Source organism: Urtica dioica, chromosome 11, assembly GCF_054948205.1.
Source record: "Urtica dioica subsp. dioica isolate 48M chromosome 11, U.dioica_male_clone48M_v1_H2, whole genome shotgun sequence".
In the NCBI taxonomy this organism is placed as follows: Eukaryota; Viridiplantae; Streptophyta; class Magnoliopsida; order Rosales; family Urticaceae; genus Urtica; species Urtica dioica.
In genome coordinates, this window is record NC_142766.1 from 6,198,215 (window position 1) to 6,224,251 (window position 26,037).

General features: G+C 39.2%; 3 protein-coding genes across 4 annotated transcripts; 1 reads left to right on the forward strand and 2 right to left on the reverse strand.

Annotated features, from left to right (window-relative positions):
• Positions 1 to 10,972: 10,972 nt before the first annotated feature.
• LOC149380865 (ankyrin repeat family protein) lies at positions 10,973 to 14,136 on the reverse strand. 2 transcript variants are annotated; one of them, XM_089629907.1, is made up of 6 exons: positions 13,951 to 14,136; positions 13,790 to 13,877; positions 12,176 to 12,237; positions 11,584 to 11,652; positions 11,448 to 11,497; positions 10,973 to 11,311 (listed from the first exon to the last, which is right to left on the reverse strand). In XM_089629907.1, the coding sequence occupies exons 1-6, from the start codon at positions 14,017 to 14,019 to the stop codon at positions 11,173 to 11,175; spliced, it is 477 nt and encodes a 158-aa protein (XP_089486033.1). In that variant the 5' UTR covers positions 14,020 to 14,136; the 3' UTR covers positions 10,973 to 11,172. The 2 variants fall into 2 exon arrangements, with proteins under 2 accessions (XP_089486033.1, XP_089486032.1); XM_089629906.1 differs by having other exon boundaries at positions 12,176 to 12,240.
• A 2,797-nt stretch (positions 14,137 to 16,933) lies between these two features.
• LOC149380866 (putative transcriptional regulator tpeD) lies at positions 16,934 to 19,564 on the reverse strand. The gene is made up of 4 exons (XM_089601232.1): positions 18,961 to 19,564; positions 17,950 to 18,870; positions 17,680 to 17,883; positions 16,934 to 17,613 (listed from the first exon to the last, which is right to left on the reverse strand). The coding sequence occupies exons 1-4, from the start codon at positions 19,562 to 19,564 to the stop codon at positions 16,934 to 16,936; spliced, it is 2,409 nt and encodes an 802-aa protein (XP_089457358.1).
• An 805-nt stretch (positions 19,565 to 20,369) lies between these two features.
• Positions 20,370 to 22,226, forward strand: LOC149380867 (RING/U-box superfamily protein). The gene is made up of 4 exons (XM_089601914.1): positions 20,370 to 20,655; positions 20,794 to 20,927; positions 21,562 to 21,666; positions 21,760 to 22,226. The coding sequence occupies exons 1-4, from the start codon at positions 20,593 to 20,595 to the stop codon at positions 22,196 to 22,198; spliced, it is 741 nt and encodes a 246-aa protein (XP_089458040.1). The 5' UTR covers positions 20,370 to 20,592; the 3' UTR covers positions 22,199 to 22,226.
• The last annotated feature ends 3,811 nt before the right edge of the window (positions 22,227 to 26,037 follow it).

The following is a 26,037-nucleotide window of genomic DNA, read 5'->3' on the forward strand; positions in this document are numbered from 1 at the left end:
CTAGATTGATTTCTCAACTCATCAATGGCAAGTTCAACACTTCTTCTCAGATCACTTCCGATCCAGCTACACAATACACTTCTGCACAAACACAACTCTATCAAAACTTTTCTCCTCATCTGAATCCCACGAGTCTTCGTTTGGATCGCCACAACTACATATTTTGGAGCTCTCAAGTTCTTGCTACCGCGCTATATCAAAGCCTTGAAGACTTTCTTCTCGGCACAATTCCACCGCCATCGACATCAATCCAGTCTGCAAATAGCGATGGCACAACCAGTCAAGTTCCGAATCCAGAGTATGTTCTATGGATTCGCCACGACCAGTTCTTGTTGAGCTGGCTTTTCTCCTTCATCTCTGATTCCATGCTAGGACATGTGAATCGATGTGCGAGCTCTGCCGAGGCCTGGAAAATTCTAGATCAAATCTTCACCACCACATCAAAAGCTCAAGTGCTTCAACTCCAAAACTTGAGCGTGGATGAGTTCATATTGAAGATGAAGAACATTGCCGAAAGTCTCATCTTTGCAGGATCTGAGATCTCTGATGACGATCTTATCATGTACGTTCTTAGAGGACTCGGACCAGAGTTTGAGTCCGTCGTGGTCAACCTCACAAGTAGATCTGAACAACTCTCTCTTCAAGAAGTGCAATTCTCACTCCAGTCTCAAGAAATGTGTATCGAAATACAGAACTCCATCAACAATGACAGTCACTCCTCTCCAATGGCCAATGTAGCAACTAGAGGTGGTCGTCACAATGGCGGTCGTGGATCTTCTCAAGGACGTGGTCGCAGTGGTCGTTCCGGTGGAAGAAGTTGAAGCAATCGTCCAATCTGTCAACTCTATGGCCGTCCTGGTCATGTTGCAATGAAATGCTTCCATCGATTTGATGTCACATATCATGGAACCAGTCAAGATCAAAACAACTCTGCTGCAAGTACAAGTCAAGGCCAGCCTCGAGCACAACACTTTGCTCATGCCTAAATCGCTAGCAACGACGATCAACAGGATAACCAGGAGTGGTATCTTGACAGCGGCGCGACGAACCACGTCACCTCTGATTTGCAGAACATGTCCATCTAGTCTCACTACAAAAGGATAGAACAAATTGACTGTTGGTAATGGCTCCTCTCTTCCTATTCTTCATATAGGCAATTCATCATTAAATTCTAACCATGGAAGTCTGCTACTTAAAAACATTCTTCATGTGCCTTCAATCACTAAAAACCTTGTCAGTATTTCTCAATTTAAAAAAGACAATAATGTTTTGATTGAATTTTTCATGACCAATGTCTCATCAAGGACACGACTACTCGGAGGGTCTGGTAGCAGCTCTTAAAGATGGACTATATCAGTTAGACCTCTCCAAGCTAGCACACCATTTCAAGCCAAAATTTCAGGCCTTGTTAGCCACTCTCAATGGTCAATTGTTTTCAGTTTGTAAAGCTACAAAAACTGAGTCACAAAACAGTCCTTGTATTTTGTCTGTGTGTAAACAAAATGAGTCCGAGTCTAGCTCTCCTTTATTTTCAAATGAGTCAAAAGTTTTTGCCTGTAAAGTCACCTCAAATAACTCAAGTACTTGTGACGTAAATGTGTGGCATAAACGCCTTGGTCACCCTTCCAAAGAGGTGCTTGACTCTGTTTTGAAATCAATAAAAATTCCCATTTCTGTAAAGCAACTGAAATGATGTTCTGATTGTGCTCAAGGTGAAATTCATGCTTTTAACTTTCCTAAAACAGTCACTCACACATCAGCTCATTTTGATATTGTTCACATTGACTTGTGGGGCCCTGCTCCTAGTCTCTCTTTGGATTGTTTTCGGTACTATGTACATTTTGTGGATGACTTTACACGGTTCACTTGGGTATTTCCTCTTAGGACAAAAGTTGAAACCTCATCTGTTTTCCATAGGTTCAATAGCTATGTTGAAAGACAATTCACCACAAAAATCGAATGCATTCAATCAGACTAGGGGGTGAGTACAGACCGTTAGAACCAATCTTGGCCAACCTTGGTACAGTGTTTAGGCATCCATGTCCTCACACACACCAACAACATGGTAGGGCTGAAAGGAAACATCAACACATCATGGATCTTAGCCTCACCTTATTAGCTCAGTCAAAATTACCACACACCTATTGGTGGGATGCTTTTGTGTCGGCCATTTTCACCATAAACAGATTGCCTTCTAGTACCTTGAATCACAAGTCACCCTATCAAATTCTCTTTAACAGACCTCCAGATTACAAGTTCTTCAAGGTTTTTGGTTGCTTGTGTTTTCCTCACTTGAGACCATACAACACACAAAAATTTCAATTCAAATCCGAGCCCTGTGTTTTCCTAGGGTACAACTTAGCACACAAAGGATATAGGTGCCTCTTAAAATCTGGTAGAATTTTTATTGCCCGGTCTGTCATGTTTGATGAGGATGCATTTCCTTACAAAACTCTCTTTCAACCTCCAGCTACTACATCTCAATGTGGTCTCCCTATTCTACCTTTGCCTCGTCATGTCACATCACAAAACATGCCAAATATACCTTGTACCTCTACTATGCATAGTCCTCCAAGTGAACAGGCTAGTCTTTTACACGATAGTCCTCACACAAACCAAAGTCATCCTCATGAAGTCTCCTTTTCTGATTCAATGTCTCCAGAAATTGACCACACAAATGCTATTTGTTCTCAAATTATCCCATATGTTCATCCACACCAACATCTGTTTCCAACTAATGCTCACTCCATGGCTACTCGAGCCAAGGCTGGTATCACCAAGCCTAAGCTCTTTAATGTTGGATCTCTTCCTATGTGTTTGGAATAGCCACTAACAGTTGATGCAGCCTTAGCAAAGACAGAGTGGAGGTGTGCCATGGCAGCTGATATAGTGCCATATGAAGATGACATGCATGTGGTGTAGAATGAGTGGGTTTTTCGTACTAAGCTCAAGGCAGACGGCACACTTGACAAGTACAAAGCAAGGCTAGTGGCTAAAGGATTTCAACAAACAGCCAGTGTTGATTTCTTTGAAACCTTTAGTCCGGTGGTCAAACCGTCAACTATCAAGGTCATCTTCACCATTGCTGTGACTTACAAGTGGGACATTCAACAGATAGACATCAACAATGCCTTCTTGAATGGCACACTCAATGAACTTGTTTATATGGCACAGTCGGAGGGTCATATTGACAAGTCAAAGCCAACCCATGTTTGTAAGCTTCACAAAGCCTTGTACGGCCTCAAACAGGCCCCTCGAGCATGGTATGAGGAATTGAGCAAAGCGCTGCTAACCTGGGGTTTTGTCAACTCAATCTCAGACTCTTCCCTGTTCATCTACAACAAAAATGGCAGGTGCTTGTTTCTACTTGTATATGTGGATGACATATTAGTAACAGGAAATGGTGATGAGCTCATCTCTAAGGCCATTGAGGATCTCAACAAAGCTTTATCACTCAAAAGCCCGGGGTCAATCAGCTACTTTCTGGGTTTTGAAGCTACACGTGATGAGTCCGGCATCAAACTCACTCAACATAAATTCTTACGTGAGCTTCTCCTAAAAAGCAAAAGCAGCACCAACTCCAATGTGTCCCAACTCCAAGCTCTCCAAAGATAACAGTTAAAGCTTTGACAACCCAACGCTCTATCGGAGCACAATCGGCTCACTACAATATCTCACAATGTCACGTCCTGACATTGCCTACTCCATCAATATGCTTAGTCAGTTTGTACAAGAACCCACAGTTAACCATTGGAGAGTGTGCAAGCGCATTCTGAGATACTTGGTGGGCACGAAAACTCAAGGCGTTCTTTTCTCGGCAGCAAATCAAATGGCTCTAACAGCCTATGCGGATGCAAATTGGGCCGGGAATCTTGACAGCAGAAGGTCAACTACAAGCCTCTGTGTCTATCTCGGCAACAGTTTGATCACCTGGTCCTCGAAGAAACAGAATGTCGTGTCGCGAAGCTCCACTGAGTCCGAGTATAGAGCACTGGCCTTAACCACATGGAAATTATTTGGCTCAAGTCACTCTTTTCCGAACTTGGCATCACACTTGAGCCTCATCCCTCAGTCAACTGGTGTGACAATATTGGAGCTACAGCACTGGCCTACAACCCAGTTTTCCATGCTATAACCAAACATGTTGAAGTTGATGTTCATTTCATCCGGGAAAAAGTGGTTGCCAAGGAAGTTGAAGTACGTCATGTGCCCAGTGCAGGTCAGATCGCAAATGTCTTCACAAAAGCCTTTGTGTCTATCTCGGCAACAGTTTGATCACCTGGTCCTCGAAGAAACAGAATGTCGTGTCGCGAAGCTCCACTGAGTCCGAGTACAGAGCACTGGCCTTAGCCACTTGGAAATTATTTGGCTCAAGTCACTCTTTTCCGAACTTGGCATCACACTTGAGCCTCATCCCTCAGTCAACTGGTGTGACAATATTGGAGCTACAACACTGGCCTACAACCCAGTTTTCCATGCCAGAACCAAACATGTTGAAGTCGATGTTCATTTCATCCGAGAAAAAGTGGTTGCCAAGGAAGTTGAAGTACGTCATGTGCCCAGTGCAGGTCAGATCGCAGATGTCTTCACAAAAGCTTTGCACATTCCACAGTTTGTTTACTTGTGTAACAAGTTAGGCCTAGTGAACCCGGCTTAGTTTTGAGCGGGTGTATTAGAATGTATATAAATTAGGCCAGCTTAGAGTCAGTTAATCAAGATTACTTCACAGCGTTAGATTAAGTTTGTTATATGTCAACGGTGGTGATCTAATCTTGTCCTAGATATTTATACAAACACTTGTAAATCGTTTCAGTTAGTTGAGAATCAAATCATTTCATTCAATCAATCACTTTCTCTCTCTTCTGTCGATTCCCGATTTTGTTAGTCGCAATCTCTATTTCCTCGCCAAATGTTATTTGCGTGTAGCCAATTCTCGTTTGATTTATTCTTCAAGCCGAGAGCTTTGACTACACTCATGTCTTGGCTGATTTCGACACAAAAGGCCAAAACTACTTTGTGATCACTCGCTGTCTGTGAACGTCCTTCGGAGGTTCGTTGTTCGCTGGATTACCATGATCTCTTGGAAGAATGTTTGGAGCTTGGACGTTGTTCTTCGTGGGTCAAATGTATATTTTTTTTTTAAGGTTCGTGAGTCAAATGTTAAAAAGACTAGTACAATCTTTAAAAAGAACTTTGAATCACAGCTTTCAAAAATAAATATCAAAAGTGAAATGCATGATAATAATTTTTTTTAAATGCTTCAAATCAAATGACAGAACAATCTAATTAGTTTTTTTTATTTACGATTTGATAAAAGAATTGCAAACCGAAACTAATTTGTCAAGAAATATTAATCAGAGCGAAGTCTTATTAATGATTTATGATTTTCTTTATATAAAAAAACTGAGTAGATAAGTAAATAATTAAATGAAAGAAAATTAATAACTGTATATTTGGGTCCCACCCAAACTGTACGGACAAAAATGACTGACAGATCACGCCACCTCCGCAAAACTAGGTAGCGTTCTGACCTTTTTATTACTTTCTCTCTCGAGCACCGTGCCCTCAGTTCTGTCTCCTTCTCTGATCATCACTTTTTCTTTTTCTTTTTAATTCCGTTTTAGGCCCAAAATCCAATACTTAATCACTTTATTGTTTGCGTCTTGTGTTACAAAACAATCTTAAGATTAATCACTACAAAGTTCAATCACGTGCGAAACCCTCCTCTTTCCATTATCGTTTGGTTAATCACCGACCAATGACTGCCGAAAGTCTTCAATTTTGTTTTTTCCACCGACTAATCTCATTTCTCTTTCAAAGCTTTTTTTTTTTTTTTTTTTTTAGGGACTCCTTCAACGCTTCTAACCTTCTATACAAACTAAAGTAACTTGTGTCCTAAGATGAACCATGCATACTATGCACATGAAGCAGGCTTTATTTTCAAAAATATAAAGCATATTCACCTCCTCAACTATAACGTCTACGAGTACATCGTACTTTAAAAACTCGAAATTTCCTCCATAGTCTTTATTTTGATATCATTGTTGTTTTTCCGTCTAAATATTTGACAAATCGTCAGTTAAATTAACATGTGTACCTCACGTGACGTACAAATAAGGGTATTATGAGTAAATTTAATTAGTTATCTGATTTGGATTAAAAAAACGAATTAATACAAGTAATAAATCTTAAATAAAAAATGAAATAATTAAAAAATGAAATATATAAATGCTCAAAATTGGAAAGACATTCGAAGAATATTTCTTCGTGAAACCCTAAAAAAATCCTAAATCTAAATCTAGGAATGACGAAATTCCTGGGGAAGTTCACGGCGATGGCTCCATCGTGGTCTTCTCCACGCTTGAATAACAAAAGTTGTGGGTCAACATCAAAATCCCCAGCCACGACTCCATCGAAATTGCCAAGATCAACAAAATCGACTGCGAATATGGCCACAAATGCGAAAACAAAATCGGCCACGAAGAAAGCTTTTACGAAATTGACCTTATCGAGAAGATGTTTTCGATATGTATATAACAAAAAAAAATCGAATACAAATATGAATAGGGTTCGGTTTGGGGAACACACATTAAAGTGCCGAGGTTATTGTTTGTTTCTTTTTATTTTGTCCCATTGTTTTTGTTTTGTCGGTTTATTTTACGAAGTGTGGGTCCTCTGTGTTTATTATTTGAATTAGTTCACGTGGTTGGATGTTGGTGTGCAATATTTAATGGCTTATTGACCTGATTTTAATTTCGCAGATGGTTTGTTAAATAATTTTTTCCTCGACATTTACTGTGGAGATTCAATGTCTTTCATGAAGGATGGTTGCAATTACGTTGTTGGGGATGTATCTCACTTGGATTGTGTAGATATAGACATGATGTCTATCGTCGAACTCGATTCCATAGTGAAGCAGTCTAGGATTCCTTGTCAGTGCAGTCTATTACCTGAGGTTCCCTGACAGTAATAGGTTGAAATTAATATGTTGATAACAACAAGGACTTGTTGGAAGTTATGGATAAAACGCTCATAACAGTGGAAGGTCGATATTTTTTGTGATCACCAAATTATTCCTCCGAAAATGGCTATTGATAAAAAGTAGATAATTGTGTTATCACAAACAATTCAAGATGAGATTGACGTTGATGATCACCCTAGCAACGTGGAAGAGCAAACACAGGTAGTTCCCGGCCCTTACACGAAAACTCATGGTGCATTCGATCCAGATGAACATATATAGCAAAAACAAGCTGAGTTCATGGCTTAGCAAAATGTACAAGATGAAGTTCATACTAATAGCGTGTTTGAACACACTATAGAAGAAGAAACGCCTACACCGAACAACGTGGTCGAGCAAGCTACACAAAAAGAAGCGGATATGCTAGACAACGTGGTTGACCAAGCTATATAAGAAGAAGCTGCTATACTTGCCAATCTGGCTGATCAAGCTACATAGGAAGAAGATACACAAGCTGCTGAAGAGGAAGGTGTGGATCAAGAAAACTTTCAGCAAGAGTTTGGGTTTGAGTTGAGCGAGGACAATGTCCATGTTCTCGGTGAAGTTGTCGACATTGGCCTCTCTGGCTTACGTGGGGAAGCAGTTGTGAGCGATATAGACGATAGTGATAGTGACTATGACATTGATGCAAGCATTAGTGTAGACATGGAGTCAGCAGATGAAGATGAAACATCACATGTTTTAAGCTCAACTCCGGATAATTTTAGGAGCTGCAGAAACTTGAAGAAGAAACTCCCAAATTTCGTTGAGGTAAGGGATTCAGATAGGAACAATCCAAGCTTCAAGTTAGGAATGGTTTTCAATAGTTCTAAGGTGTTCAAAGATGACATCAGAGAGTAGAGAATTAGAATAGGTAAAGACATACACTTCAAAAACAATGATCCAAGCACTAGAACAAAAATTGTCTATGGATGCGGACAACTTTTGGATATGACAAGTTGTATAATCGCATCTAAAATACATATGGATTGAGCCTAAAAAATAGTGATTTTAAGTTAGATTTTTTACTTTTAGATGCGATTTGACTCATCTAAATGTATCACTGGTATTAGATGCGACTTTGTCAAATAAAAAAAGTCAAAATTTTTAGCTGATCAAAACTCCTTTTAATTTAACTTAGAAATTTGGAAAACAAAATTGCCCTTTTATTTAGTCTCTTGTTTCCTTTAAGATAATGAAAAATATTTATTTCTCTCTTACTCACTCTTTGATTCTGTGTTTGCCTCCGGTGACCTCAAGCTCCGACGAACGTCCACCACACCACCACCACCGATGACCCTGTTCTTCCTCAGCCATCGTCCTTTGTCCCGCCGTCACCGTCGAGTGCCCTCCTCCTCGTCGTTGAGTCATCCTTCGAAGACGGTGGTTCACCACGTTGCTGTGGCACTCGGTACCTTGTCTCGAGCTTCGCATGATTTTGGATTTAGGGTTCGTTGTTTTCGACTTAGGTTTCTTTTTTGTGAATCATTTCGTAATTTTTTTTCCTTCCGCGTAGTGTATTTTGCAATGTATTCGATTGAGTTCGATATTAGAAATTATAACTTATGTGTTTTCATTGAATGACAGGACTATGGAGACAACTTGTTGAACTATTTGAGGCGGCACGGAAATTGGCGGACGATAGCTCCGAGGGAGCCATCTTTTTTTTTTTAAAGGAAGAAGCGATTAAAGCTTCATGCTCAGAATAGAAAGTGTTGTCATTGAAAATTGAACAACTATTTAAAGCTTCGATCGGTTCGACCCAAGGTCGGACCAAGTGGCCGTACCCGAGACAAGTGTGAGATACTCGAAGTCATGAGTGTCGCTCCTTTAGCTTGCGGAGACATGAGAGTAAGAAGAAGAGAAAATAAGCTTAGATGGGCGTAGAGGCAATGCCTCTAGCGCGCACTCCGACGCTAAACATTAGTCTGATTTCTATGCTTGAGGTGGGGGACCGATATTCCTTAGGGAATATTAAGAGATTTGTGGCTCGATCAAAGGAAATTGTGTGCGGAGGGTCCTTGTTAGCGTTTCAGAACTCTGGAGAGAGTGTTTAGAAAAAGTTACTTGAGTCTCTCTAAGGAGACGGGTATTTAAAATGAGTATAAGGGCTGAAAAAGAGTCATTGAGCGGAGGCAAAGCGTGCGCGATAAGTCTCGACGTGCGCGCGAGGACTTGCGTGCACGTCTCACAGGCGCAGGCGCACCAGATGATTGGCGTGGCGTGCGCGTAGAGGGAAACAAAGGGCGCGCGAGGAGGTTTCCTCATCGCGGCAGCGCGGCGAGCTGAGGCCCCTGCAACAATGACATGCCATAAAGTAAAGAAAAATAAAAGAATAAAGATTGTTTAGTTACGTAACTACATAAAAAAAAAAAAGCGTGTACCGCGTGATCAAAAGTGGGCAGATAACTGACGTTTTGGGCTCAAAATACATGAAAGGCCCAAAACCATTACAAAACTTGATATTGAAGGGTACACCAATTGATTGTAGTATACTCTCGTGATTTTATACTACATGTGGTATACTCTCGTAGACGCAATAGTCCAGGGACAAATATGTCTTTTATTCTATTTTCAATGGTAACTATTTATAGCTTATAAATTTACCAATATAGTTAAGACCCAAGTTAAATCGTGCGTCTGCGGGTAAATTTGAAAGATTTAAATGGAAGACGAATGAAGAAAAACGCAAAACTCAGTTCAAGCTGCATCAATTATGTGGAGCTCTAGTATAGGGTGCCCAGTATTTACCTCAAATAAGTTTCTAGATGTATAAACATAGTAGAGTTTTAAAAAAATGAAGTGTAGACTAGGCTCGCTATAGTCAACTAACTTTTTACACTCGTATTGTTCCACATCATTCCATATGTATGGTAATATTTTCACAAATGGTGCAAGTATTTGACTTTACAGTTAGAAATAGGTCAATACCACCACGATAGTATCTTCAAATTATACGTATCTAATATCTAGGGTTATTGATCAAGGAAATTAGGGGTAATCAATTACGAAATTAGAGTTTTAAGTTGTGCAATCAGGTTTTTAAATTCTGCCCTTTTATTATTCTGAATTTAGATAATTAATTAGGGTTTTATTAATGTAACTTGGTTTATGATTTTGGACCCGGCCCATTAAGTTGTAAACCTAGGTATTGGCGAGATCCAACGGTATAAATGGTAGAAATCCATGAACAGATGCCCAAAAACCGCCTGGAAGTCACCCCAAAATGAAAGGGGTGATCTCGTAGTTCTTGGTCTGTGAAGATACGTTGTTAAGAGACCCCAAGTTATTGAAAAACGTAACCAATAATCAATCACCAAAAGTTTAGTCTCTCTCAAACGAGGGGAGTCTAAGCTCGGTGAAAGATTGGTAAATCTCCCGTTTCAAGATCGGATCCCGGTTTGTATGAAACTAAGCTCGATGAAAGATTGGCAAATCTCCCGTTTCGAGATCGAATCTCGGGTTTTATCATCGAACTTCCAAGGGCAAAAAACGATACACCCTCAAGTCCAATCGGACTCATTGTTCATCAGAAACAAATTTGATTGTTGTCCTGAATTTTTCCTATGGCTTTGAAAGCTTCCATTCATATTTTATTACCGTCGAGCAAATTTGATTGTTGTCTCGAGTCTTTCGATTCAAATTTAATTCTCTATCAGTTAGTGTTGGAAATAGGTGTAATGCTCTTTTTAGAACAGAATTCAAAAGCTAAAGAACTGAACTGAAAGATGTCAAAAAGTTACTTTCACCTAAACAGGTTCGAAATTAGAGTGATGCCAGATTTTATTACCTTGAACTTTGAAGGGTATTTTAGCTCGAAACACTAAAGACGTGTATATAAAACCATTTTTTGACACATTCACCTTACAAACAAAATTTAGTGCATTTATAAAAACAAAATTCAGTGTTCTATGACACATAATTAACCACTTTTCTCTTGTATAAACCAGAAGCTATACCGAAACATATAGCTTGTTCTGACTTGACTTGAATCGAATCGTTAATTTATGATCAAGTGAGTTTGAATTGGCATAATTACAATAATGATGCAACATCTGTCTGTATCCAATTTTGTTTCAAAATAGAAAATACCAGACAGCAACATAAATCTCAATGTCAGAAATCCTTCCAAGATGACTGAAAACTTGAATATATGTATTCCAAAATTTGATTCAGTTTGTAGGCAAGGGATTTAAGCATTCAGACACACTGATACTGTTTACCTCTAGCACTGCAACTGCAGTGTTAATGGCATCAATAACATCCATTTTGCCTCTACTCACAGCTTCGTCCATTGGAGTCCTCTCATGACTGCAATTAAATAATGATCATCCATGCATCATATTTAAATTTTCAGATCAAGTGATTAAAAAAAAAAAAAAAAATACCATCACATTAACAGAGAAACAAAACCACAAGTGCAGTGCCTAAATCAGAGAGGACCTACCAATTCAATGCACTTACGTTGGCACCAGCCAAGATCAATTTCTTAACCACCTGCAAAAGAGAAGATTCGCGAAATATGATTTTGCAAGCTCATAAATAAATAAGATGAATGAAAGAATACAGTGATAAAATACTACCTCAATGTGACCATTGAGGCAAGCCCAATGCAAAGGCGTATTCTTCTCTTCATTGGAAGCATTAAGATCCTGGCATGACCAACAGACATACATTTTTGGTTAGCATCGAAATGCTTAAAAAACACCTGCATCATTGATGAGTTCACTGAGGTAATGAACAATTAATTATAAACCAATTTGTAGAAAAACATGCACCTCCAAAACGTGAGTAGAATCTATTTGGCCTTTATTATGATAAAAACATGATTCTATCAACTTTTATTTAATAAATCTTACACAGCTGGAGAGAGCTGATTAAAATACTCGAATAATAAATTTAGATACCCACAAAGCAAGAGAGAATTTTGGTTCAATCTTCCGCAGAATCTTAACATGGATGTTTGGCTTAAAGGAGGAAAACAAAAAAAAAAGGGAATATAACAACGACAAAAGGAAATTTAAAGGCAGCTATTCACAAGGTTGATTGGACCATCTGAATTACTGAAGGATGTCCATTTGACAATGAGTATAAGAAATTATCTTTTCTTAATTGAACTTTAGAAAGACAACTATTTTACCATTACGTCCCCAAAAAAAATTAAAACTATCTTACCACTCCTCGACCGATGAGGTACTCCACAATGTCAAGATGTCCATTAGCAGAAGCCATGTGAACTGCTGCAATACATGAATTTACTGAATCGTCAAATTAAGAAAAAAATCTACATTAAAAAAAGTCTCAATATCAAAATAAATTACTGCAAAATCTGACATCCATTTGCCACCTACACATATAATGTTCTACTATGCACGATATAGGACTGAAGAGCAAGAATCATTTCATAGTTTGTCATCACAACATAACATTTTAGGTTGTAAAACTAGTTATTGAAGAGAGATGTAATCTGAGACTGAAAAGCAACTTGACGAAGCAACATCGTTTAAAAGATTATGTTCAAATGAGGCATTTTTAACACGTAACAAAAGGACCCTGACCCTAGTTCATATCTGCTTAGCTTAACTCTCTTAAGTCACGAGTTTGCTATGCAAATTGGAATTGTTAGATGAGATATGGAGCTAGTAATCTCAGAAATTCCCAACTACATTGGCCAATAAACTTGGGGGTTATACTGTTACACGGTGATTATCCGACGAGAGCAAAAAGCAAAGAACCCCTGCCCATGGCCACGGCTGAGCCTACCAAGATTCCCAGTAAGCCTATAAATACAACCTCATACAGAAGAGAGAGGTAACCAATTCTAAACCCCACAACTCTTCAAAATCACCACTCATCTCTATTCGAGAATTTACATTGATCCCTCACCTCATCAAAGCAAAAAAGGATAATGCTGTACGTCAGGGAAAACCCTCCGCAGCCCAAAAGTTCACGCTCTTCTTACAGGATTTCACGAGAAACGAGGAGTCGTAACCATAGCACGGCGTGAGCAACCAAGGCCCTGGATCGAACCATTTGGGTTCTTATGCGTTGATCCGAGAACAGGATAGTCACGCACCACGTGAATTTCCTGCTCGATTGCCAAGGGAGGCCTTCAAATGGAAGAGTTACTCAAGTAGAAGAGCTACTATAGGAACTAGGCTTGACTATGATCTAAATTTAAGACTAAGCAAGAACTTAAGCAATGCTGCTTCATTATCTTATAAAGCTCGCGTTGAAAGATTCACTACTTCAAGTGGTATCTCAGGCCTTCCTAACTACAAAAAGATACAAAGGAGCTGGATGGAGGCTGAAAAATATTATGGATACCCTAAAAATATTTATCTATTAGTAATGCGGGTCTGTTGTGTTAAAGTAGATCTACGGTGTACAGTTTTTCAGGTTATCGTCCAAATTTAATACAAAATCACTAAGATAAAAGACTCAGATTGATTCGTGCAGAGGCCATGATTATTTTTCTGACCGGAACAATGCATCAAAACATATACTTAATCCATTGCCTAATCGAGCAAAATCACGTAATCCTTTAACCATCTGGAAACAAATCCCACTAGCTCCCAGGAAATTGAATCAATAGCACAATCAAATACATGCATTACCAACTATAGTCCCATTTCCAGTTCAGCTAGAAAACTTCAATTTGTATCAAGGTGTGGGTTTCGTTTGATCAGTTATTCTAATAAAAAATCAAAGGTTTGCAAAGTTAAAAACGCACAAGTAAATATACTTGAAACCGAAAACGAGTTTGTGAAAGCGATTGAAGCTCAAAACCTGTTCGACCAAAAGAATCCTTAGAATCAAGAGAAACGCCAGAGCTTGCTAACCGCTGAATGTCCTCGATGTCGTCATATCTCGCGGCCTGAAAGAGAAAAAGAAAACCATAAGTTCAGGTAAGAAGTGAAGGGTAAAGCCATAATCTGAATGAGAAGTACCTCGAGCAAGGCATCGATGTTTTCGGGAGTGGCGGTGGTGGATTGGTCAACCGAATTTCCCTCCGCCATCGTTTTTTTTTTTCTTCGGCGGTGCTCGTCGGCTTCGCGGCTATTTCCCTCCTTTTTAGTGGGCGTTTGAGTTGGGTTGTCTTCTCGAATCCCTTTACGATCTCTGGTAGGGTACCCATTTCCATTTGCATTGGCTTGGCCTGGGCTTGGGCTGAACAACGCGCGGCTTTAATTTTGGGGAAATGAGCTTGGTCACTTAGCCACCCATTCTTTTATTTGGGCCGCCAAAATTTCCTTATGTTAATTTCTGCCGTTAATTTTGTTGAAATTAGCTTTGTTGACATATATGTCATTTTTTTAATCGCTCACAAATTATATCTCTCAAAATCACTTCTTTTGTTTAACTACATGAATTAAAAATATCATTTACAATATACAAGTTCAGTAAAGGTTTCGTTGCTCGGATTTTGTAGAATATACAAAGAATTGTCAAGAGCATGACTAAATTAAGGCTTATTTCCCATTTCCTATTTTTTCCAAAAAATTACCAAATTAGGAGTCCTCTATTTTTCCCTAAAAGAGAAATTTTGAAAATAGTAGGAAAACGGAAATGTCCCTTAATTTAGTCATATTTAAGAAAATGTCCCATATACAAATGAATATGTTTAAAAAAAATTATACCAACAAATCGTGTCATTTGTTGACATATATATCAACAAATTATGTCATGTCCTGTGGATAAATTGTGTCATTTTAAATTGAGTACATTCCCTTTCACAACAACAATGTTGTTGTGGCAATTTCAGCTGTCTAAAGTACAAAATAATTTTATTTTCTAGAATAAATAACAAAAGATTGTAAATGGACTTATTATATACATAATATCAAAATTGGACTTTTATAATTTTTTGAACAAAACTATCATTGTAATTATCTAAACTTTTTTTTTTCTTTTCTCTCTTATTTCATTCATTTCGTGCTACTTTTGTTCAATTTTAAGTTTAAAATATGTTCACATACTTTATTACAAGGATTGAAATGCCGACAGTCGATTTCGTGCTAATGGCCCATGGAAATTGCGGTGGTCGATGAGAATTGCGACGGAAAAAATGTGGAAATTTGAAAACATTGTGCCGACGGAAATTTTGATAAAACACGGAAATGCCGACGAAAATAATATTGCATAATTCTTAATACTTCAGACTCGTAACAAAATTAGTTTCAAACACACACATAATAATTTTAAACTCCAAATTCAAGTCTCAAACACACGTAATAATTTCACACGTCATACAAAAAACATAAACAAAAGGTCCAAAACACTTAATAGGTTCAAAAACAAAGATAAGTTCAATACACATACTAAGTTCAACATAGATAAAAAAGACTCAATAGTAGGTTGAGTGGCGGTGGGGTTGATAGTAACCCTCGGTTCGTGCTTGGAGATCACAGTAGTCAGTCCATTAAAATAAATTCGGATTCTATCAAAACAACAAGAAATTCTAACTTTGAAATCTAAATCTTAAACATTAAATAAATTCGGGTTCTATAAAAAACAGCAATAAATTCTAACTTTGAAATCTAAGTCTCAAATATCAAATACATTTGGATTGTATTAAAAAAAAAAATTGAGAAAAACATATGTGAACCACACAACATAAATACACATCTTTTATTCAGCAAGATTTTTCCAAAAAACTCAAAACGATTCGATTTCATCACAAACTCAAACTGCCGGCACAAAACAGTGGGAATAACACAGGAATGTCGCCGAAATTACCAAGAAATGACGGAAATATTGTTGATTTTGCACAGACGGCGTCGAAATAATGTGGACACGGTTGAACTTCCGGGGAATGTCGACGATAAAAATATGCGAAACGACAAATGGTCATTTTTATGCCGGTAATGTCCAAAACTCGAAATTTCGACGTCATTCCCCGAAATTTAATTCATTGCTTTATTATATTTTGATAAATGGTTAAGATGATGTGTAGGGTTTAGGAGAACTTTTAACGTGAAATCGAAAACCTAATTTTTAAATTAAAAAAATTGAGAAATTCTCTTATGATTTTCGATAATCCGACGCTCTTCGACGATTCTAAAATGTTTCAACAGTACTTTTGTATAAATAATAAGTCATTTGTCTATTTAATTTTAACCTTGAAATTCTGAATACAAAACGTGTTGAAGTCAAGGATCGCCTTACCGTTACCGTTACCGTACCGGGGCCCCAATTTTAGGGGGATACCGCTTACCGGAGAGGAAACCGAGGGGGATTCAGGAAAAAAAAAGGAAACCGATACCGGTAGGAACCCGTTTACCGGTAGGAACCCGGCAAAAAATGTAGGAACCCGAGGGGGATTCGGACAAATATTTTACAATAATAAAAATAGTTTTCATACTTCATACTTCATACTTCAAACAAAGGTTCATACCAAACATAAACTGAGTTCTTAAACATAAAATACCATAAGTAGAGTATAAAATTATTACAACACGTACGATAAAACACACTAATTATAAGTGGAGTGCCTCGGGGGTTGAAATCTGCGCCGCCTAGATCTGCGACGTGGTTGATCATCCACCATCATGTTATACTGGTACCACGTCATGGAACTAGAATATGTGTTGAACCACGTACGAAAGTGATAATCGTAGGTCTCCTGACTAAGACTAATAGGACGCGAGTACGGAGGACAACCGTCCTCCCAACGTGTGAAAGGGGTTTGACCGTACCCATTGTAGGACTCATGTGTGTCTTCCACTGCGATCACGGGTATTACGGGGACGGGGACAGGGACAGGGACGGGGACATAAGTGTAGGATGAGTAAGATTGATTCTCGTAAGGGTCGTATGACGTCGGGAACTGTGGATAACCAATCTCGGAGCCGTCGGGTGTAATAGAGAACCCTCCAAATTCTGAAGTCAATATATCTATTTCATTACTACCCGACATAGAGATCGCATCGTTCATACCTCTTTGGTTTCCGCCTTGATTTCCGCCACTTTCCGGAGCAAAAAAGAACGGGTTGAATGGCTCTCCCCGTGTTGAGACCCGCCGCCCTGATAATGAGACCCGCCGCCTTGGTATTGAGACCCGCCGCCCTGGTATTGAGATCCTCTGGCCCTGGATTGCTCCCCGCCCGTGTATTGAAACCCGTCGCCCCCGTGTGATGGTGACCCGCTACCCCCTGAATCATGACCACGGGTATCAATTCCGACCTCTTCACTCAAAACTTGTTCGACGTGTATTCCTTCTGTCCGAGCATGAGATTCCGCCAAAGGATCGGGCAAGTTGTCAGCACCATCCATGTGGACCGGATCGATCCAACGGTAAAGCTCATCGTCGCCATTATTATCCGCGCCTGACCTATCGAAAGCCCTTTCAATGATATCAAGAGGATCGAGAGGTTCCATTTCGTCCGCATACCTTGCTCTTTTGTCTCTCACGCTCAACTTCATGTTGTAGCTTGCAAAGACAAGCTTGTCGAGCGTTGAGTACGCCAAACGGTTTCTTTGCTTCGTGTGAATCAAAGCAAACGTACTCCAGTTCCTCTCACAAGCAGATGAGGACGCCGTTTGCGATAGGATTCGCCTTGCCAACTTCTGCAGCGTAGGTGTATGATTCCCATATAGTTCCCACCACGTAGCTGCACTCAATACGAATGTCGTTAAGAAGTGAACAAAACTTTAATAACATCTTCATGAGATTGTACCTGCATTCACGGTGCCCCTCGTAGTCATTGCACTTTTCTGGGCGAAGTCACCTCGCATGTCTCGAAATGACAACAACTTACTTGCCAACATCGATGAATCTTCGTCGGGGTGTAGAGCGTCGAACACTTTGGTCACCGAGGCCATATGGGTACTCTCCTTATGGATTTCCCTGTTGTACTGCAAGTTTGGATTAAGGAAAAAAGCTGCACATAATTTAAAATAATGTTAGGGTCATAATAGACTTAATATAATTTAAAAAAATACAGTACCTGCTTCATGTAACGGGTGGCCTAATTGGTTGCTCCACCTATTGTCGATGATGTCTACGACCCACTGACGCCCATGAAGTGATTCCAACCGCTTTCGCATCTCAGTGAAAACATAGTACAACAACCCCATGGTGGGATGCACCTCTGAGTCCACTAGTCGTAAACACGTGTACATGGGCTCGAATATGGCGCACACGTCGTCGACACCTTGCCAAAAACGGGCTTGTAAAACGTTTTCGGCAACCCATTTCCCTTCTCGTGAGGACGACAACTTCAAATCATCCCACCATTGAGACGTGAAGAGGTTCCGGAGAGGTGATCTTTTGGCTCGGAGACTTCTGAGAGCCAAGTAGTTGGTCGCGAATCTTGTCGCCCCGGGTCTCACAATTTCACCCGGACTAGTCTCTCGTAGCTTGGACAAAACGGAGCCGTGGTTGTAGATGAATTTGGTCGTCTGTCGAGCAGCTTTCACCACGTTGTCGATACTTGGCCTCTTCCCAATATCTTCGAACATAAGGTCTAGGCAATGTGCGGCGCAAGGGGTCCAGTACAAGTTGTACTTCTTCGTCAGCTTCTTCCCCGCAGACTTGTAGTTGGACCCGTTATCGGTGACGACCTGTACCACGTTCTCTGGTCCTACTTGATCAATCACCTCAGAGAGTATCCCGAATAGGTACTCCGCACTTTTGATCTTGTCGGACGCGTCAATTGACTTCAAGAAGACGGCGGACCCACCACAATAAACCATAATATTTATTATGCTTAATCTCGTGGGTCCCGTCCATCCATCGGCCATGATAGTGCATCCGTACGTCTGCCACTTGACCTTTTGTTCTTCGACATACGCTCGCATGTCTCGTACCTCTTCGTCGAGTATCCACCCGTGAATGTCTTTCGGGCTGGGCAGCGGGACATTCGGTCCTACAGGTAAATAATATCAATATATCAACATCACATACAAAAGATTGCAATTTATATTTGTAAAATCGATATAAAAAGTTTTTTACTTACCGACTTCACCGGAAACATGAATCATGTTCATGAAGTGATGGTCAACTGTCTTGTTTGCGGCAACTTGCGAGTGAATGAAAAATCGGCCAATGGCTTTGGCCAATCTGTTCTTGATGCCGGGTTGCGCTTCATCAACCCTTCTTTGTCGCGCACTATCGCTCCGGTACAATGACGGTGCGGTCGTTGGAGGAGTTCCTGATGATCCGCCGGGACCTTCACGTTCCTTCCGCCATTGTTCGGCAGCTTGTGCCTCTCGTGACCTCTTCATTACGCGACGAAGTTCCTGCTCTTCGTCTACGTCTTCGTCAGAGTCTCGACTCCCCCCTAGACTTTTTCGGAGGTCTGCTCGTATCGACTCACCCAGAGTCTTACGTTGCTTTTTCTTTAGAACGTTCCCGTGGAGTAAATTTTGCATTTCCAATTTTACTTCAGGAGGAACTTTGTCGCAAAACTTAACGCTTTTTGCCTTGTCCACGTTCGCCAAGTGGTTCTTCACACGTGTGATTCCACCACCTCCAATGATGTGCCCGCAAAACTTGCATTTGTATGCACGTGCTCGTCCTTCGATGGGGTCGCAATACTTGTATGTCGGGTCGGACGCCATACCTCAAATTAACTTTACACTAATCATAAATTCATAATCATATAACAAAAATCAACATAATAACCACCACAATAATCATCTACATAACCATAACAATAATCATCAAATTAATTGTAATCAACACTATTATTTCAACTTCATCATGCCAATAATCACTAATTTCAACTTCATCATGACAATAATCACAATAATCAACAATTCATAACTAAAAATTGAAAAAAATTCCCAAAAGTTGAAGAACTCGGGTGGTACCTCTCGGTTCCGCGGGATTTGGACAAAATCGGCCTCTCCAGGACGGGATCCGGCGGGACGAAGGACGGACTTGAAGGGTTCCACGGGATTTGGCCGGGATTTGAGCAAAACACGAAGAGAGTCGACGGGATCCGGTCGGGACGGGACGCGCAATTTTGTTCCTCGGGAGATAAGGGTTTCGCGAATTTGTGGCAAATTATTTATAACCAAAACGAGACCCGGTCTGGGGGGATCCGTCCGGTTTACCCGGGATTCGACCGGGTTTGGTTCACGGGACCGGTTTATGTGCGTTCCGTCCCGGTCCCCACCGGTTCAGGGGATCCCGTCCGGAACCCGTACGGAACCCGCGGGATTGCTAACCTTGGTTGAAGTGCAAATTATCCATCTGTCGACTGTCGTACGTAACTCGTAAAAACTCTCGTGGCCGGCCCCAAAGTAAGTGGAATAAGAAAAGAACAAATTCGTATGGGATTGGAAAATCTTAATATTTAATATTAAAATAAATAATTAATAATAAATCAGTCTCTCTCCATCTAAATACTGTCCACCTCGTTACCCTGGAAGCGGGTATTTCTCTCTCCACTCTGGCATATATACGAATCAGAATAATTCTTTTCGCATCTATCCCTGGTTCTTTTCTCTTTTTCCCCCGATCTTATATAAAGATCGGTTCCGTTTCAACGTAAAATTTGAGTGATCCATTCATCTTCATAGCTCCATAAATATAATTTATTTCAATATACAGTTTTTTTTGGGGCCGTCTTTTAAATTAGGTCATGGAGATGAACAAGGTTGAAGAGCTAACCTCCGTTCTTCAGCAATCGTCTCTCCAAGACCAGGTATGTTCTTGACTCCCGAACCTGAAAATTTTGTTTCTTGGTTCACGGATCCGTGTCAATGCGTTCATTTCTGGCTGCTTGTGTCCGATTCTAGGGTTTTGTTTTAGGATTGGGATATTTGATGCCTTGTTCTATTAGGAGGTGGAAGCAAAACTCATCATCGAAGAGCAAGAAAAGGGTTTCGGTAATCATAGTGGCGTTTGTGCGATCTGTTTGGATAAGATTAAGCTTCAAGAGATTGCTCTCGTGAAAGGCTGCGAGCACGCTTACTGGTTGGTCTCTTAAATCTTTGTTCTCTTGAATGAATAGTGTATCTACGATGAAGTATTGTGTTCATAAGAGAGAATGGAATTAGGATTGTAAGAGTGATTCGAAATTATTCCAGAGTTGAAAATTTTGTTTCTTTTTACTTTCTTGGTTGTATCAAGTGCTCCTCTGCTAATGCAACTACGGCGAGTTTCAATTTCTGCTGATATTCTTGTGCCAGTGCTCTCTCTCTCTCTCTCTCTCTCTCACACACACACACACACATACATATTTTCCTGTTGATACACGTAATCATCCATTTGCGCGTATCATGTGGTTTTAATTTCTCGGAACAAGATTTAATAACAATTTCTCATTTAACTTGAAGACTTGGTTTTGTTGTTAATATGCAACTAAAGAATGTGCTTTTTTTTAATTTTTATTCAATCCCTTTTAAATATAACCTCTTCCATTCTTCATTTATTTTCAAATCCCTTGTTGATTTACGTTGGAAAGCTGTACAAGATATGCCTAGCCATGAATGTTTTTGTCAAGGTTTAAGACCTACAAGATTGATCTGCATTTGTAATTCATATACAATTACAAATCGAGCCATGAGATATCTGATCATTTTTTTTTTCTGCTACTCTTGTTCTGCAGCGTGACTTGTATACTTCACTGGGCAACATACAGTAAGACTCCAAACTGTCCTCAGTGCAAGCATCCATTCGACTTCCTCAATGTTCATCGCTCGCTTGATGGATGGTACGATTACTGTGTCTTAATCTTTTATACAATCTGATCACACACATTAGCAAAAGTTGCTGAAATCTAGACCTTTTGCTTGATGGACCACAGCATTCATGACTATATGTTTGAGGAGAGTGTGTGTCTTCTGTTGAGAGCCCAGTGGTTTACACCTCTATCCGTAACGGAGCACATAAATGCATACGAAGAAACCGATGACTATATCCCGTACGAGGAAGAGTACGGCGACGACGACGATAGCGATCTCGACGAAGCCTATTTCAACAACTCTGCTAGTATCCGGATTGGTAACCGTAGATGGGGCGATAATGGGTTTGTGAGGGCGGGGCGCCAGCACGCCAGGCCCGTCACTCGGTCCGTTACTTTTCTGGAGGACTCAGGCGCTGGTGCATCGTCTAGTCAGAAAAAGGAGGCGACCCCGAAAGACAAGACCGGGCGGCGTGCAAAGAGGACTCTGAAACGGGAAGCTGCCGATAAAGCCGCTGCGGAGAAGCACGAGCAGCGTTTGGTCAGGCTCGGTAGGAAATAATTTCGGTTTGGCAATGTATATAATAAAGGAAAAATGGCATGAACTAGCCAATTCAAACTATGGCTTTTGCAAAATAGCCATAGTTTCATTAGGTTAACCAAAATAGCCATTACTCTCATCCCTGGACTAAATTAATCCTGCCTGGATTAAATTTAATCCCGATATTTTGTGTGGATTAAATTTAATCCTGCCTGGATTAATAATCGCAGCTTGGCTATTTTGCTTATACTTGATAAACTTTGGCTATTTTGCAAATCCTTAAGTTCTATTTGGCCATTTAGCCGCTTGACCCTATAATAAAAGCCAGAATGACACATTAGAAACCCACCCTTATTGTACAGCAATTTCCCTGTTTGTCTGACTTCTCTTACGAATAATGGCCTTTTCTTTGAACCAACTGGGTGAAGAATCTATGTACTCTTCTGGTATTCATTGGAAGTCTTTGTTCTTTTATATTGGAGTTGGGACCCATTTGGGGATTTTAATTTTTTTTCATTCAATTTTTATTTATTCCACACATGCCTTGTGAATTTAATTTGTTTCTGCGCTGGATTACAATTGTGAACTTTGTAGGTGAATAGTGTATTTAAAATTTTCAGTTTACACTTCTTAAGCATGCGGCCGAGTTATCAGCATGTTGGTTTTGCACTTAATCTTCAACGTCTAAATATCACCAATTTATCATTTAGACCAAGGATTGAGATATTGGGGAACCGGCCGGTAACTAAAATTTTATGACTTTCCAGTAGTGATTCAAACATATTTCTAGATTTCGGGGCAATTAGGGTAAACCGTTCAGTCGTGGTGGTGATTTTTGTTAACTTCAGAATATCGAGATTTTTTTTACACTTTTCAACCTTTGCACCTTCATTTTCTCATGCTTACCGTGATTTCAGGAGAAATTGCCTAATTTGCCACCAACTTCATAACATTTTCCCACTTTCCACTAAAATGCTAATTTTTTCCAAAATGTCACCATCTATGTCGACAATGTTGACATCTATGTTTGCCCTTCACTATTAAATGTCAACATTGTTGACATAGATGTCAACATTGTTGACATAGAGGTGGCATTTTGGGAAAATTAGCGTTTTGGTGGAAAGTGAGAAAATGTTATGAAATTGGTGGTAAATTAGACAATTTCTCTGATTTCAGTGGAATTTTGTTCTATTTTAATTTAATTTTAATAAGAGGATAGAAGAAGAAAGGAAATGAGAAAGAAGATGTGGGACCGTGATTAATTTAAAATTAAATATAGTCATAGTCATAACTCTATATACATGTGATCACACTTATAATTTTTTTTATATAACGTTTCTCTATCTCTCTCTCTCTCTCTCTCTCTCTCTCTCTCTCTCTTATTGCGATTTTTACACACACGCAAGCGCACGTGTCGCCCAAGTAGTAAAGTGTACACGAAGTACAGGTATCGTCCCACAAAGGAAAACGTTTAATTAATTGACACGACTAACTAGCACGAATTGACCTTGAGGTTTGCGATGATTGTGATTGTGACAAATTCAAACCATAAAATAAAAGTAATTAAAAGTAGAGTTGTTGACGATAATTAGAATGAAAGAACTATGGTTTCACACGTTATTCATATGGTTTGTATTCTCGGAAATAAAGCACAAATACACACGCTCCTAGTTTACTAATCACGTCACGGTAATGGTAATCTTAGATTTCTCTCAAACATCTAAGAATCTAAACCTATGCCGGGATATCTTCTCTCGATCTCAACCCCTAGAAACAACGGTTAGCATTAATAATAAGAACGTTCACACGACTCCGTAATAACCTAGCTATCTCTAGCCTATGAATGTATTATGGTAAATTGATTCTTTTGCACGACTAACCTAATCTCTTCTGAGCATCAAATCAATCCTAATATCATGAACGAGGTAGCTAATCACATTCAAGCATTAAACACGGAATTAATTTAAATAAACATGATAGATCATATGAATATTAATCAACAAGCATGCATGAACCCATAATCACATTCCTAACTTGCTACACCATAGTCCTTAATGGATTTAGTGCATGATTGAACAGAGAATAAACGAAGAACATGAATAAAAAGAACTCATGATCATGAATAAGAAATCTGAATTAAATTATAAAAACGGGAGTTCCAAAGATTCAGAGAATAGAGATAAAAACTCTTAATGATGAAAATGAGATGGTGGTGGTGATGATCTTCTCCGAACGCTTCTTCTCTCCCGAGCTCTTCAACCGAAATAATAAAGCAAAAACTTAAAACTAAAAACTAAACAAAAGATGTGTTTCTAAATAAACTAAAGTGTTTTGATAGGCATCCTAGATTTTTCGGAGCTCATATGGGCCGTCGGATGAGATCCGACTGCTCGAAATACATTTAATAAACAAAAGTCGGATTTGCCGATTTCGGGTGTGCGTCGCACACCCTCTTTGTGCTCCCCACATACAAATCTGGGCAGCTACGCACAAGACTCTGTGAAGCATGTGTGGCCCCCGAACAAGGGTGGTTCACTGAACCACCTATCTTTAGTTTTGGGTGTCGGAATCGTGATCCGAAAAATGTTCTGCGCTCCTTGAGACTACTCCATCCTCCTCGTATGCTGCAACTGCCGCCATGAAGTCCCAATTTTGAAAATCTAGGAAAAACTCTAGAACACTATCAAAACGTTCTTAAACTAGCGTCGTTTCGTCGTCGAGAGCACTAACAACCACGTTTAGAACGCGCTTATCATCTCTCTCCAACAATACACATTGTATGTGGCCCACCAATCACTTTTTTATTCTTTATTATTTATTTATTCTTATTTCTCAAGTGGAGAAATATCAAGGATAGATCTCATAGTTGCAAAATTTCTAAAACTCATTTCTAAAACTCATACACAAAAATGCAATTTCTACCCATTTTTCCATTTTTCACTCTCTCATTTATTCACAAAAAAAGATTTTTTTTTCTTTTTCTTTCGAATTTAGGATTCTAAAGTTCAAAAGAGTGATAAAAAAATTAAAATTTTTGTTTTTTATTTCATGTTTGAACTATTGTAGTATAGTTTTAATAGTGATTAGAGTGATAATTAAATGATTTGGATCGGTTTTTAAAAGGCTAGGTTTTGAATTTGAAATTTTTTTCCCATGAAATTCATACCTATTTACGATTATTTCCAATGAAATTCGAAGATTTGAGATGATTTTAAGTTTTTTCGGATGAATTCCGATGAATTCGGATGAAATTCGAAGATTTAAGATGAAATCCGATGATTTAAGATGAAATACGATGGATACCGATGAATTCGGATGGATACCGATGAATTTGAATGAAATTCGAAGATTTAAGATGATTTAAGATGAATTCTGATTGACTCAGATGAATTCGGATGGATTCGGATGTATTCGGATGAAATTCAATGATTTAGGATGGAAAAATTGACTGAAATGGTATTTTTATCCGAATTTGGGTAAAAAATCCAATTTTGGATATTTTCAACTAATGGGTCTAATATTGATATTTCTTCACTTTTAAAGCCCAAAAAATGAACTTTCTCTATCATATTACCATCAACATTTAATACTAGCAAAATGATAGTAAAAGATAATCATTTACTATAATGGTGAGTAAAGATTAACTATCGTAAATTCTTACATATTGATAATTTTTTATCTTAATATTATAGTTAATATATATGTGTCCATTAGGTGTATAGTCATATTTACACTTACACATTGCTATATAGCCAACCTTTCATAAATATTAGGTAAATAGTTACGTCCATGTATTTACACGTGTAAATAAGCATAAATACCCCACCTTTTTTTTATATCAATGAAATGGCAAACCAAAA

Excerpts from the sequence above, each read along its gene's own strand:
- LOC149380866 (XM_089601232.1), bottom strand. The coding sequence starts at position 19,564 with ATGGCGTCCGACCCGACATACAAGTATTGCGACCCCATCGAAGGACGA. Across the intron at positions 17,884-17,949 it reads CCACCCGTTACATGAAGCAG|CTTTTTTCCTTAATCCAAAC; the intron begins GTACTGTATTTT and ends AATTATGTGCAG. Across the intron at positions 17,614-17,679 it reads GAGGGGCACCGTGAATGCAG|CTACGTGGTGGGAACTATAT; the intron begins GTACAATCTCAT and ends TATTGAGTGCAG.
- LOC149380867 (XM_089601914.1), top strand. The coding sequence starts at position 20,593 with ATGGAGATGAACAAGGTTGAAGAGCTAACCTCCGTTCTTCAGCAATCG. Across the intron at positions 20,928-21,561 it reads GGCTGCGAGCACGCTTACTG|CGTGACTTGTATACTTCACT; the intron begins GTTGGTCTCTTA and ends CTTGTTCTGCAG. Across the intron at positions 21,667-21,759 it reads CATCGCTCGCTTGATGGATG|CATTCATGACTATATGTTTG; the intron begins GTACGATTACTG and ends GATGGACCACAG.
- LOC149380865 (XM_089629906.1), bottom strand. The coding sequence starts at position 14,019 with ATGGCGGAGGGAAATTCGGTTGACCAATCCACCACCGCCACTCCCGAA. Across the intron at positions 13,878-13,950 it reads ACATCGATGCCTTGCTCGAG|GCCGCGAGATATGACGACAT; the intron begins GTACTTCTCATT and ends TTTCTCTTTCAG. Across the intron at positions 12,241-13,789 it reads GGATTCTTTTGGTCGAACAG|CAGTTCACATGGCTTCTGCT; the intron begins GTTTTGAGCTTC and ends CATGTATTGCAG.